Genomic DNA, 14720 nt, shown 5'->3' with positions numbered 1-14720 from the left:
AGTGATAAATCTAATATCTTCTCACTCTATCTCATTTTCTTTTTTCATATTTTCCATCTTTTTCTGCTTTCTTCATATTTATTCCTGTCAATTCAATCTAGCCTGCTGTAACCACTGAAGTTTTAATTTTAATAATTTAAAATTAAAAACTGAAGTTTTAATTTTAATAATTTATTCTTATTTCTAGTTCTTTGGCTCTTTCCTAATTATGCCTGAACTATTTTTGATGAAATTATATTCTTCATTATGGTTTCTATTCTTTCTTTTATCACTTTATATACTTATATATATCTTTACTGACATCTTTTTATAGTTACATCTTTATTTTGTAAATTCAGAGTTGTCTATAGTATCTTTAATTCCTGTGGTGCTATTTTTCCAGTTGCAGCTGCTCATCTTTACTGGTGTGTTTGTAATTTAATTGTGAGATCACCTTCACTGTTTTGTCCATGGGTATGATGACCAATGAAGTATAAGAATGTCCTAGGGAGCTGTCGCTGGGTTCTGGAACAATTACAATGTTCATACCTAGGCTTGAGATTCATGCACCCCAATAGGCAGTATAAATTTGTATTACAGAGCTATCTACATATGACCTAGAGTGAGATTTCTATTTTTCATAGGAATTCCTCTCCCATTCAAAGTCCTGGGCAGAGGGGCAAAATTCCTTATAGCTTTCACTTGCTGGGGTACAGAATTCTCTCTTTCATGAATAACTTAGTTTTTTGACACAAGCTAAGTTCCAGTTCCCCTCTCTATTGAATTCTAAGGTTTGTAGTCCTGGCATGGACATTAAAACTCTAGTAACAAATCCTCAAGCCCCAACTGTGGTATGAAAACCCAACAGAATGCCAAGGCATCAGTTCCTGTTTTGGCCGTTAGTTACTTCTTTGTCTTTTTAAATTAGGGGTTAGCCTTTCTTTCTTTGAAGCTTGGATATATATTGAAAAAGCTTTTATTATATTCCACTTTTTCATTTGTTGGTGGGGGGAACCCCACAGGGGCTTAGCCTACTATGTTACCCAAAGCCCTCATTACAGTTTTTAAAGCAAGTAAACTATTGTAGGGTATTCTTGTAGAGTATGCCTGAAAGACTATATAGATAACCCACTAAATATCCAACCCAATGAAAGGAATCTCAAGATGCGGATATACACATAACTATCCTTAATTCAAATATGTATCAAGTTTCAGGAACAGCACTAGGGAGCACAGTCTAGTGGAAAAAAACAGATAAATGTACAACAAAAAGCCTGGATGACTAGGATAAGGATGTTGCCATAAATATTACAGAAGTTTGGTAGGGACATTAGAATTTGCAGGGGGAAAATAATCTGTTGGCTTTTCAACAAGTTAGTTTTAAGCATCTAAGAGCACTTGCAAGTGACTACGTCCAAAAGATACAAGACTATGTTTCAAAGATCTGGGATTAATGAGCTTAATAGCATTAACTAAAAAAAAGTAATAAATAAATATACACTACAGGGACAATTTTTAAAAATAATTCCTCCACGAGAAAAAATTTACACCATATAATTTACACTAGTTTCCTCTCTGAGTACAGATACTCTAAGAGACCTGAGATTCCAAAGGCATACGCCAACTCTATCATAAAACTCTTTATAATAGAGAATAGGGAATTTCTGCAGTTGAACTATCTATATTCCTGAAAGGGATGATAGGTCTAGCTGTTTGGGCTTCAATTTCTGATGCTATAGGAAATGAAGTTACCTAGTGATAATTTTTACAATACAATGTGCATCTGATACGATAGTTGTATACATGCAGCAAAAAGTGCCCAATACAAGGTGATAAATGGGTAAAATTTCTCAGTAAGTTTCAACCTCAATTTCACCACTAGAGGGCTACCTTGTCACCATTTGTCTTATGATCCCTTAACCACTAATTTTAGAAAACAAGTACTATGACTTAAAAAAACTAGGTTTTTTCTGTAGTAACTTCTTCTTTTAATACCTACCAGCAAATAATTATCAAATCAGTTTATACATCAGAGGACTTGGGGCACAGAAAAATGTGCTAATACACTAACCAGTTGAAGGGAATGTTCCCCACTTAGAGCAATAAAAGTAGGACTGAAAGGCCTAAATTAAGAACACTCAAATTTTCTCATACTTTTTGGTCAGCTTTTATATTATTAATGGACTTACGTTTTAAGTGTTCCAGATGTCATAAGTTCAGTCACCAAAACAATGCACTTCTTTCCTTTTACTGTGGATTCCCAGGAATCATAGAATCGAACAATATTGGGATGCTGAAGACCCTTTAACATTTCAGCCTCTTCTTTAAATCTCTGCCTCTCGGACTTGGATAACTTTCGGTCCTAAAATCAAAAACCAAAACAGAATGTGGTTTAAAATAATAAAACACCAAGTTTCAGTTAAATTTAGATGGTAACTATGTACCAAATTAAAACCTACTTAAAGATTGTTTCTATTCATATCTACAATTCCAAGTTTTACACAATGTTCTAAAATGCGCAAGGCTTATCAAAAAACTTAAAGTAATTTACTTACGTCTTTCACTACAGCCACCATTCTTTTCCAAGCCATCATGGTCTCTTCTAGATTCCTGCCAACAATCTCCTAAATTGTTCTCACATGTCTAATCTTACCTTTACACAATCTGTTTTCCACTTTGTCCATATACAGCCAGAATATTTTTAATACCATTTTAATCAATTCTAAGGTATGCCTACTTAATTCTTAGAATTCCACTTTTCACATTTTTAACATCTCCGAAATTAGAATCTACCATATGATTAAGAGTTTTAAATTCAGTGAAATATTGTACGTCATAATTCTGTTTTAAACTTTTTAATAGTTTTCTACAGCCTTTAGGATAAAGGTAAACATCATTGTGACCTATGAGGATCCATATATATGGTCCCTGCCCACTCTTTGAGCCTAATTTTTTTCACTCTAATCTTTTCCATTCTCAAACATGTCATGCTTCTTCTCATCCAGGTCCTTCAAAAATGCTATTGTTCCTTCTATCTAGCATGCCTTCTATCATCCTTTATTTGCCTACTTAATGCCCAGGCATCTTTCAAAGACCAAGTCATTTCTTCAGGAATACCTTCCCTGGTTGCCCCTCACTCTAGGTTAAATCATCCCCTCCACACTGATACATGGTTTTACAAACTATGCAAACACCTCTTTCATAGCATTTAATAACAAATAATACTATATTGAGGTTTTTCTAAAAGCATTGACAAAATGCTTTTTCAGTGTTCTATCTTTAGCATCTCAGTATAACAGACTTATTCAACAGCCATGTATTGAATGAACCGATAGATGTGCTTTCGAAATAAAAAAGAGTATGTGTATGTTCTTAACAAGCAGTTAGTATTTTCCAAGGGATAAAAGAAATTCCTATAGCTAGGACTTAAAGATGACAATTGAATGAAATTGGGCCTCTGAGTTTCAGTAAACCTAACCCAAAGACCAACCTGCAAAGGTCACAACTGTTATCCTTTTGATTTTTTAATATAGTATGTAAAAACTCATTGAAAAAAATCTGCCAACCACTTATTTATAGCAAAGTATAGAGGAAAAACAAATATACAGACAGGGGCTTTGTCCTCACCAAAAATCTACACCAATTTTCCTTGAGAATACACTGAATGGCAATCTTAAAACTTTTATCCAATTTTGCTTAGGAGTCACCTACACTGTAAATAGAGGCTTTTTTACATATCGTAGATTTTTATCCTCCTTGAAATTACTGATGATTTATTTTAAGGGGTCTGAGAACCTTACTTAAATCTTTAAAATTAGAAATATATATATGAAAAATACATATAGTTGCATGAGTACAGAATATCAGCTAAATTGAGGGGAATCCCAAACAAATAATTTGATGCTTCTTTCAATTACTTGTCAACATCTCAGAGACCTACATTATTTTAGCACGTAAAAGAATTTTTAAGACAATAAAATAGATCAAAATTAATACAGAGACCAGTAAGAACAGCTGAGGTTTTAAAAATAACGTCTGCCAAGTGTTTGCTATTTACTAGCTGATTGTTTTACTTCTGTTCTCATCAATTCTCAGAAAAACTGTGAGATATCAGGTAATACTACTTTATTTTGACATATAAACACAGACTCAGAAAAATGTAGTATCTCCCTCAAATTTACATGAAAAGCAAAACCAAGATTATGAAGATCTAATTTAAAGCTCATGTTCTATACAGTATACCAAATGTTACTTTAATAATCTGTAAAGCTTCTAAAACAATTTTCTTCTCAGAAAAGCCATGTTGATATTTCTGTTATTAACTAGGGATTATTGAAAAGGATTAGGTACATTACTAAATTATATAAAGTAAAATAAGAGTATATATTGTTTAAATATTACTGTCAAATTATCATGAAGACAATGATATCGAAAGATATTTAGAACAGATTAGCCACTGTTGCTTTTTAGTACTTTCTCTTCAGCATTACCAAGCTGGATATTCCTGGGGGCTTGATACACTATCCCAATGCAGCATTCATTACCTTCAGTATAAACTAGAGCTGATGCAGCTAACCCACTCTATTCATTTCATTCATTTCTTTCCACCTACATAAAATTGTTTTGACAGGCTAAATGAACAAAACCAAGGATCACTGTCACATGACCTCCCATAACATGCACAGTTGGAGGCTGCTGAGGGGTGGAGCGGGGAGCTGGGCAACAACTAAAACAATTGTTCATCTCAGTACCATCCAAATAACAGTGCTCAATAGATTATTTGCTGATGCAATGTCTTCTTGGGTGAGAAACACAATGCTGATATATGGTACAATGGCCTTACAGTAATTTATACATCTTCAGTTCTTTGCTTTTATTATTTTATTTTAAACATCCTATTTTATTTTAAACATTTTCTCTTTATCCCTAAATTTCAGTATTTTCTAAAGTAACCCTATGTCTTCATACTGCTTATTCTATTAGATGCAGAAGCAAATGTTGCAAATAAATTGTGTGACTGAAACGATGAGATTGATTTTTTAATTAATTAAACCTGAAATATTCACTTTATTACCTAACATCTGTACATAAAACAAATAAAAGGCCCTCAAGTCTTATTACATTAAAATGTCAGTAGCATTTTATTTTTAGCAATATTCAAAGTTTAACTGCTAAATTAAGACCATATGTGATAAGTCTATATATCGAAATATGGGTAGAGAGATGTGTCTGGAATTTCTTGATTAAAATACTGTAAGTCAATATTGGAGTCCTCCCTCCTTATCATTTTCTGCACCACACTGACTTAGCAAAGATCTGGTCATATATTCCACCTTCTAAAGTGATACTAATTGTTGGGTATTGGGATGTAAAAATAAAAACTTGTCTTCACAGAGAGAACAGCAGTTTGAAACATTACTTTCCAATGAAGCATGGGTTTCAATTACTGTTCGCAGAAAAAAAAATTTAAGAATTATTCCATATTTTGAAAGAAAGGAATCATACAAATAATTACTTAAGTCTGCCATATATCTATCTCATAGGCCTACATGGTCTAATAATAATTCAAAGATGACACTTCTTTTTATTCTTCTAAATATTTTGGATTTTTAACTATAGGTAACTTTTCTAGTAAAAACTCCAGAATAATTAAGAGATTGAAAAGTGTGGAGAACGGTGGGAAAATAACTAATAGAAGCCTAATAAATGACTCTCTTGCAAAAACAACTACTTGTTAACAAAAAATGATTAAGACGGCTTTTAAAGTGTTCTGAAATACGATACCAATATTAAGCCTGGATTTTATGTGGCCAAATCTACAGAGTAAACTCCTAATATAAATTTCTTTATGACCTTACAATCTGGAACTCTTAAGAGAGGCACTGGGTCTACCCATAGAGAAGAGTCTACATTAGCTGAATTTTCCTCAATAGGTCAATAGATATGATAATTGTGGGGGAGAGGTGAATAGACATTTTTTTAAAGATATCGTATCCCTTGCTTCTCCATGGAGTCTTCTAAGAACTAGTCTGAAATAGCACCAGTTTCAGAAGAATAAAAAAGGTCATCGAAAGAACAGTAAAAAAGAACCTGCTTGTTCTAATTCCTCCATCCATCCCTTCTTCTCAATCTGACTCACCTTCATTTGCATTTCATTTATTATAAAAAGGTTCTCTGTTTCAAAACAGCAAAAAATATGATCTACACAAGGAAGATTAGTGCTTTCTCAAACCAGATATGTATTGATCTATACAGCTCTATCATTAAGCATCCTCTACTTCAACCCCAAATCTGGGCCATGATAACGTAAAGTTGGGGCCTAAGTGATTCTTTCCTTCTCTCTCTTTTGGAGGACAGAGGGACACAAAACCCAAACAGAATTAAAAATATCTAGAACTTGGCACATATAGAAAGCTTTATGTTAATGCTAAAAATACAGCAGATACTTTTAATAGCTGAATCACAAAAAGTAAATATATTTGGTCCTATTAGAAAATGGCAAAATATTTTCACAAAATGATTTACACTATCCATTGTATAGTGAAACTCAGAATATTGCATAGTCATTCACATAAATTCAAATAGTTTTTACCGAAATAGATAAGATTCATTTGAATGTGAAGGCAATTAACTGGGAAGGCTAAACTCCAACTGTAGTAGGTAGGGCCTTACACTAAAACTTTTTAAAGAAAGCAAAATGGCCCAGAAGGGGGTAAGAAGGAAAGCTGAATGTGGATGAGAACAAAGATCAAAAAATTCTTGCTCATTATAGGAAGGAAATTTTACACTTCAAAGACAACTGTAACTCTGCAGAAGATAGAGAAGACAGTTTCCCAAGATTTTTGAATGGGGTAAGGAAGGGTTGTCAAAGGAGAGACCAACAAAACAAAACTGAAAAACTCAAATAGAGTTATTAGCACTGAAACTTAGGGTCATCTTGCTGAGAATCTACCACCACAGGAAAGCAAATGTGGTGGGTGCATATTATAAAGACAGCAAGAATATCAAAGAATTCACTGAACTTCATATTCACAACTTGTTTCATTTTATTCAGTACAGAAATCAGTAAAATAAAGTCCAGTATATAAGAATACAATGCATTAGTTTTTCCATGTATATGAGGTATTATTCACTTAAGGAAAAAAGACCAAAATAAAATTTTTTTAATCTAAAAAAAAAAGGAAGGATTCAAAGTATAACATTCATATTAATGTTTAATACTTTTGTGTCACCTTTCCTTCTAGGATTCTCTCCTTATCAGCTGAATCTTAACCTCTCCCTCTTTACCATACCCATATGGGGGGAAGGGAATAAATATTTCAACTTTACAAGGAAATCCAGAATTCAGAAAGCTGTAAGATTTGAAGAGTAAGGAAAAACAAAAAGAGAAAGCCTGATTTGCACAAGTGCACCTGCCTTAACAGAGTTCTACATTAACAGTAAACACTTTAGATCTTCACCCTTGGCAAAGTGGCTAGTTTAATGTAATGTTTTACTGATTCTGGAATTCAAATTAATATGTACAAATGTCTAATGGGCATTTTATAACTCCAACCCCGTAAGTTTCTTCCACAGTCAGCTTATCCATTCCAAATTCCCTATTTCTTTTTGTCTTCCCAGGTAATAAGGTTGAAATCTTTTCCAATCCCTGTAATTCCATCATTCTTCACATCTCATTTCCACTGTTGTAAACTAGTAAAAAGTACAACTACCTCATATAACTACTAATTAATTACTCTTTTCCCACTTCAACCATCCTTTAGACACAGATATTTCACAAAACACTATTTTTATAAAGCCAAGTCTCCTGGCTCAGAAATAGTGAGTATAAAATTAACCAATTTTACCTAATTATAAGAATCTTCTGGGGGTACTTGTTAAGCAAGGATCCTACCCCAGCACTAGTGACCATTCACTAGCAGAATAACTTCTTATGACAAGTAAATCTGGAAAAAACTCTAGTACATAAAATTCAAATTCCAAAGCCACTCAGATCCATTTTGTATTACAACATTTTCCAAAATAACCCGCCACTCACATAACATGCTCATCACTTCTTTTGCACTCCTATATCTAAAGTAACTGACATGAATCTTAGTTTCTGTAAAACGGAAACACGATCGTTCTTGACGAAGATTTTGAGAAGTCAACATATTGCACGCAAGATTTCAAAACTGAGAATAATTACACAAAATAAGAACATTATTTTTATGGCCGTTACTCATTCACAGTGATTTATCCCCCCATATAAGTTCCTGAATATAATTTACATTTGGCCATTTTTACACTGCAGTGAAACAGACTGTTGAAGATATATATTATAAAGGGAAATAGGCACTTTCTTAATTTGGGACCACGGACATATCAGGGGTGGGTAAAAGAATTCTGTGCTCTAAATTAATTACTAATTACAAATTTTCTGTCTCAACTAGATAACCAAAAGATTCCATGAGGTAATATGCTTTTTTCCAATTACATTAGTTGCCAAATGATAATCTACATGGCAATTTATAAATTCAATGCACTAATTGTTTATTTTATTAATAAATTAATTCTGGCTGCAGGTAGGGTGGCATGTCCTAAATTGTCAGCAAATTTTTCCAGTTGATTATTTACTCCAAATTCCTTTACCAGTTAAAGATAAAATTTATGCAGTTATAATTTGTAACTGAAAAAGACATTCTCATAAGACTAAGTTATCTATAAAAGAAGAATGACTATTAATTTAGTTTAGACTAGTAAGGAAATAATTTGATTTTAGTTCGTTTTAATTTGCATTTAATCAAGTGTTTTGATTTTATAGTTGTGTAAGATCTATAAAGCAGAAAGTGTATATTGTTTTCTATTTATACACGTAACATTTTAATAAATTAAGTCACATTAAGAGTTCATAATTTTTTTCCTTTAAAACATGTCTAGCAATGAGATACTACTTCAAACCCATTATGATGGCTATTATTAAAAACAAAAACAAAAAAACCTAGAAACTAGCAAGTGTTAGCAAGCATGCATAGAAATTGGAACCTTTTTGCAGTAACTGGTAGGAATGTAAAATGGTACAGCCATAGAATTACCTAAACATATGATATAGCAATTCTACTCCCTAGAATATACTCAAAAGAATGGAAAGCAGGAACTCAAACAGACACTGTGTACACCAGTACCCCTCAACAGATGAATGATAAACAAAATGTGTTAAATATGTACAACTGGAAAAGAAAATGTGTTAAATATGTACAACAGATATTCTTCAACCTTAAACAGGAAATTCTGACAAATGCTACAACACTGATGAACCATGAGGACATGATGCTAAATGAAATAATCCAGATGCAAAAGGATGAATATTGGAAGGACTCCACTTCTATGAGTACCTAGAAGAGGCGAATATATAGAGACGGAAAGTAGAAGTTACCAGAGGTTGGAGAAGGGGAGAGTAGGAGTAAGTGTTTTATGAGTTCAGAGTTTCAGTTGGGATGATGAAAAAGTTTTGGATGTGGATAGCAGTGATGACTGCATAACACTATGAATGTACTTAATACATTGAACTGTATACTTACAAAATAGTACATTTTGATAAATTGATGTTATATACATTTACCACTAAAAAAAAAAAAGCCTAAACATTACTTGATTTTGATTTTGAGGTACCGTGCTCTTTACACTTAAGAAAATGAAATGCAAAATTCAGAACAGAGGAAACGAGGGGATGATAGTGAGGAGAAGCACAGGGAGAACTTCACAGGTTGAATGTTCTAACTTCTTACACTAGATTAAGTACTTGATGTACATGTTGAAATATATATATTGTACTGTATATAGTTCTTTTACACTTAAGAGAAAAATAAAGTCTACTGATCATCTTATCAACTCCCTAAATAAAAGAAAAAATACCTTACAAATTTCACAAATTTCTTATTTTCAAGGCAAGTATATAATTCTACCTCAGTACTGACTTTTTGATAAATTGAACTAGGAACCAGACTAATTTGCATTAGTATTATTATTACAACCTAATCCAACTGTCATTTCGCCCAATGAATTGGTTTTAATCTTTTTTAAAAATCGACATGACATGAATATATGGGTATTTAAATACTTTAAAACTTTACATGAATCCTTTCAAGCATAAAGATAGATAGAATATACATGCACCTTCTTTATTTGTTACATCTCAATGTTCTACCATATTTGATTTAAATTATTTTCTTTGAAATAAAAATAAAATCATTCTTTTCTCACCCTCCCCATAGCTAGTCACCTATTAGAACATGGCATTTATCACTCCAATATAAATTTTTATGCTTTTACAATATATGTACACATTCATGAATGGTATTCATCCTGTTTTATGTAATTTTATTTTTATGTAAATGCTATCTCTGTACTTTTTATGAATCTTGTTTTGCTTATGATCTTTTTTAATGAACTAACTTCTTATCCCAATAGAGAAGGCCATCCTCAGAGTGTACCCGACTAAATAAAACATACATACTTGTCAAAAAAGCAGCAATAACCATGGATTTTCAAAGTAACCATTATTTTCTAACTAGTTTGCAATACATAAAACTAACCTTTGAATTAACGTATTTTTAGAAGCTGCTTGACAATGGCGGGGGGAGAATATGCACATTTTCTTTTAACTAAATCTTGTTCATAATTTTCAAATTATGGCTACTGTGGAGGAAAGCTCTTATTAATTGAATATATTCACCTAACTACAAAATTAGACTTGATTGCATTTTATATACGGCCTTGGGCTGGCTAGAAAGTTTTTCTGATGAAAAGGAAATCAGTTCCTGATTCAAAAGTATCTTGCTTACTACCCATATGGACAATGAAGTTTCAGTTTATGTAGAATAGTAATTCCTTCATTTAGAAATTAATATAATTCCCCAGTCTTAACCATTAAACTCTGCCATTTAACCTCTAAACTGCCATAAGAGATCAGTTCCAATCTCCTACATTTCCAGATTTATATGCAAAGAGTAAATAAAAATTAAGTAAAGGGTTTTTTCTATTGTACTGTTGTCTTTCTAAAAGGAAAAATAAGAGATCAAAATGAAATCAGATTTAAGTATCATAGTTTCAGCAATAAGTCAAAGGCATATCTATAATCAAATAAGGGAATTCCATATTATTAACCAATACGTTATTCCTAAGGTCAGCTGAAAAATTCTTAACTGAAATTATATATAGGATTATTAAACACCACGTGAAAGAAAGTACAAACATTTCTAAGTACAAGAAGAGTGTGGCACCTACATCTGAGAAACTCAAAGGGGGGTGGGGCGTGTGAGGGACTTCAGGAATTTTTTAAAAAGCAGAAATATAATAAACGATATTATAAGGCTGAACTAAATAAAACTGTGGTTTTTGTCAGTCATATTGGTTGAATATAGGGTATATCATATGATTCAACCTAACATATAACTGAATTCTTTTCCTTTTCATGTTTTCTCCCAGTGGTTTGGAAGATACTTTATTTAATTCCATAGGTACTTATTTTAAGTTGTCTAACAACATTCTTTAACTTACATCTAGTATTAGGATCTTTGGAGTGCCTCATATTTGAGTTCAAAACACGTTTACCACTTTTTACTTCTTAGTTGTTAATCTAGAGATTAATTATTGCTTCCCTTTTGATGCCATAGTTGGTCACAAAATCATGACATTTATATTCCTGTTATAACTATGTTTATAATTTCAACTGTCTCATAAGTATTGTCAGTTATTATAAAATGACTTCAATTCCTTATGACTTAATTTGTGTTTCAATACTGTAGTCCCTTTAAACATAGTAGATGCTATGCTCTTCTGGTATCTAATGATGGGGGTGAAGAAGTCTTGATTTTAGATCTTTAGTAAATAACAGTATTTTTCTACATGGAAATTTATAAGATGCCCTTACCCTAATCTTTAAAAGTTCAATTATTTTGTAGAATGTGTCTAAGATGTAGGCCTCTTTTTTTTGGTTTTTGAGTAGAATGAAGTGAGTTTTCTTCTCTGTACACAAAGACTTTTTTTTAAATCAGAAAAGTTTCCTATCAATTATTCGTCCATTAGAAATATCAATTATCCATATTTTGTTTCTCTCTTCTTTGAACTCACTTGTCTCATCATCACTATCTCTCTTTTTTAGCTGCATTCTGAAAGTATCTTTCTCATCACTAATTTGATTTCCTATGGCATCGGATTTTTTTTTTTTACTAAGTTCCATGTGGATTTAAACTCTGCTATTGTTTCTCTTGAATTGCTTTCTTTATTCCTCAAAATATTCTGGTTTTCTTTCTCACATATTATAAGCCAAGCCTCACGAATCTTACTGAATATGTTGGCATTTTAATTTATGCTTTTGGATTCTTAGACCCATTCTTTTTTCTTCTGGCTCCTTCTTGAATAAGGCTAGATCTTCCAAACTTAGTGTTTATGGCCATATTATCTTTTAACACATCTGAAAGTCAGATTCCCATCTCATATTTACAATTGTGATAATGCATAATAGCAGTACTATTAATAGATAATTTCTAGTCAGCTTTTATCTGGTGCAGATGTTTCTCAAATTTCTGTTGTTTGTCTATCATTTTCACAATTTTTTTGCTAAAACCAGTACCAGCTATAATATTTATTTGATTTTTTTTTTTTTACAATACAACACTAAATATCTATTTTAGCAACCCTCTTAACCAATTAGTATTGCTGGTTATTGAAACAAACTGTTCATTCATATATTGCCCCAAAGTGTCTTTATCTCTAGAAGTATATGCACCATATTTTGGATAACAATGCCCATGTACACTACATGCACAATATCAGTTATTTCCTTCATGCCCTTTCCCCCGACCACCGCATTTTCAGATATTCTAACACAGAAAATTTGTGTGGGGCACACACTCAAGGCATGGAAAAAGGACACTTCGTTCGTCACATGTAACAGTAGGTAAAGTAGGTGGCTGCTCAACTTTCTGGTTAAAAAGTCTGACTTTTGAACAAATAATGGGGATAGATAAGGATATTTTTTTCCTGCTGGTGGTGTCCATTTCAAAAAACAAAAGTTGATATATATTCTTTGTGCTGAAATCTACAGTTTTTCTCTATCTGGCTCATTGTGCCTCATCATTAGTACCACTTACTCCTAGTTCTGTCTTTATGTCTGTCAATTTTCATTTGTAGTAATGTTAAGAGTTTTCATTCATTCCTGATTTCATGACTATTTTAGCGAGAAAAATAAGAAAGGATGTATCTGGAGTTGCTATTCAGCCACCATCCTGAAACTCCTCCTCTCTTCACACATACCAAATTTCTAGCTTTGCTAATAAGCAAACAACCAAAGAGCTATACACAATTGACACCAAGGAACAAGCCTGTCACACCACGTAAAGGTGATTCAACATCATTAACATCATTCAAGAAGTTTGCAGGAGGTTCCAATTCAAGATGGCAGTATAAACATCTTTACTACTGTTACCTATTTTCCCTTCATACCCCATAACATGATAACCTAAAAAAGTTACAAAAATAAAAACTAAATGCAAAACAATAAAGATGGGAGAGAAGCCTTCAACAGATAAAATGTTTGTAAATGGTAACATTCTGGCTCAAGAAGTAATAGCCTAGAATATAGTAGAAGTGTACCTAAGAAGGACTTAATTCCTATCCTCAAAAAGACTGAGAGATTCAATGAAATGAAATAAGAGATTTTAAAAAAAAGAAATGGAAAATCTGTAGGTCAGACTACTCAATGCCCCTTCCCTTCTTTGCATATAGCAAAATGTTCAACCAAGAGTTTACCATTGGTGAGAGGTAAAAAATTAAGATTCTATTCAAATAAGTCAAAGCAATTAATGTGGCAATTAAAGTAGAAGTTAGCATCCCAAAACAAAACTCACACATCTGTCATTTTAAGGGCTCCCTGACTATTCATGGGAGAGTGAAGTCTGACAGTTAACAAGCTCGCCCACATTCAAAGCTCACAGTAAGCCTCCTTCTTAAGTATCAGCATGTAATCACTACACTTGAGAATTTGCAAAGACAAAATTCCCTACTCCACCAAAAAAAGAAGTATAGTAAAGAACTACTTTAGAGAAACAAAAAATTCAGAAACTAGAATAGGCTTAAAAAAAAAAATTCCCCTTTGTTTAATGAGTACAGAGTTTCTGTTTGGAATGATGACAAGTGCTGAATAATGGTAATGATTACAAAATATTGTGACTGTACTTAATATCACTGAATTGCACACATAAAAATGATTAAAATTGTTAATATCTGTTATATTTTTACCATAAAAAAGCATTATTGCATGTTATTGAAATGGGAAAAAAACTGACAGCCATGCAGCAAGAAACCTGAATGTTAGAGGAAAGGTGGATGTTCTTATTACCCTTTCTATATATCACAAATTCGTTGCCAAATGGAAAGGCGATCAAAGAGGATGAAGCTAAAAAATGCAGGGGAAAAAAGAATTTAGAGCCATGTCCGGTTGTTAAAATTTTTTTCTAAATTTTATGATAGTTTTTTTCTTAGTTCTTTCAAGTCTGTAATTTGTTGTGATTTCTTCTCTCATTCTACATTGATATTTATTTTCATAATTTCTTTAAAAAAATTTTTTATAGAATGTGAAAAATATTGTGACTATAAAACGATAACAGTAAATGAGAGGGAAAAACCACAAGGAACTCTTAGAAATTAAAGATAATGCTCACTATATTAAAAATTCAATGAAAGCTTACAAAAATAATGTC

The 14720-nt window shown here is 32.3% G+C and overlaps 1 protein-coding gene across 11 annotated transcripts in view; it reads right to left on the bottom strand.

Moving 5' to 3' along the window:
* WNK1 (WNK lysine deficient protein kinase 1) overlaps positions 1–14720 on the bottom strand; it is a 133075-nt gene that overhangs the window by 68809 nt on the left and 49546 nt on the right. For all 11 annotated transcript variants that reach the window (XR_003043597.1, XM_015598457.2, XM_025040972.1 and 8 more), the window contains exon 2: positions 2169–2341. Coding sequence is in view for 10 of the 11 variants with exons in the window: in XM_015598457.2 (XP_015453943.1) it covers positions 2169–2341 (173 nt within the window). In the remaining variant the exon portion in view is untranslated. The remainder of the gene's footprint in view (positions 1–2168; positions 2342–14720) is intronic.

Source organism: Pteropus alecto, unplaced genomic scaffold (assembly GCF_000325575.1).
Source record: "Pteropus alecto unplaced genomic scaffold, ASM32557v1 scaffold76, whole genome shotgun sequence".
Taxonomy (NCBI): domain Eukaryota; kingdom Metazoa; phylum Chordata; class Mammalia; order Chiroptera; family Pteropodidae; genus Pteropus; species Pteropus alecto.
This window is presented reverse-complemented; position numbering and strand designations above follow the sequence as displayed.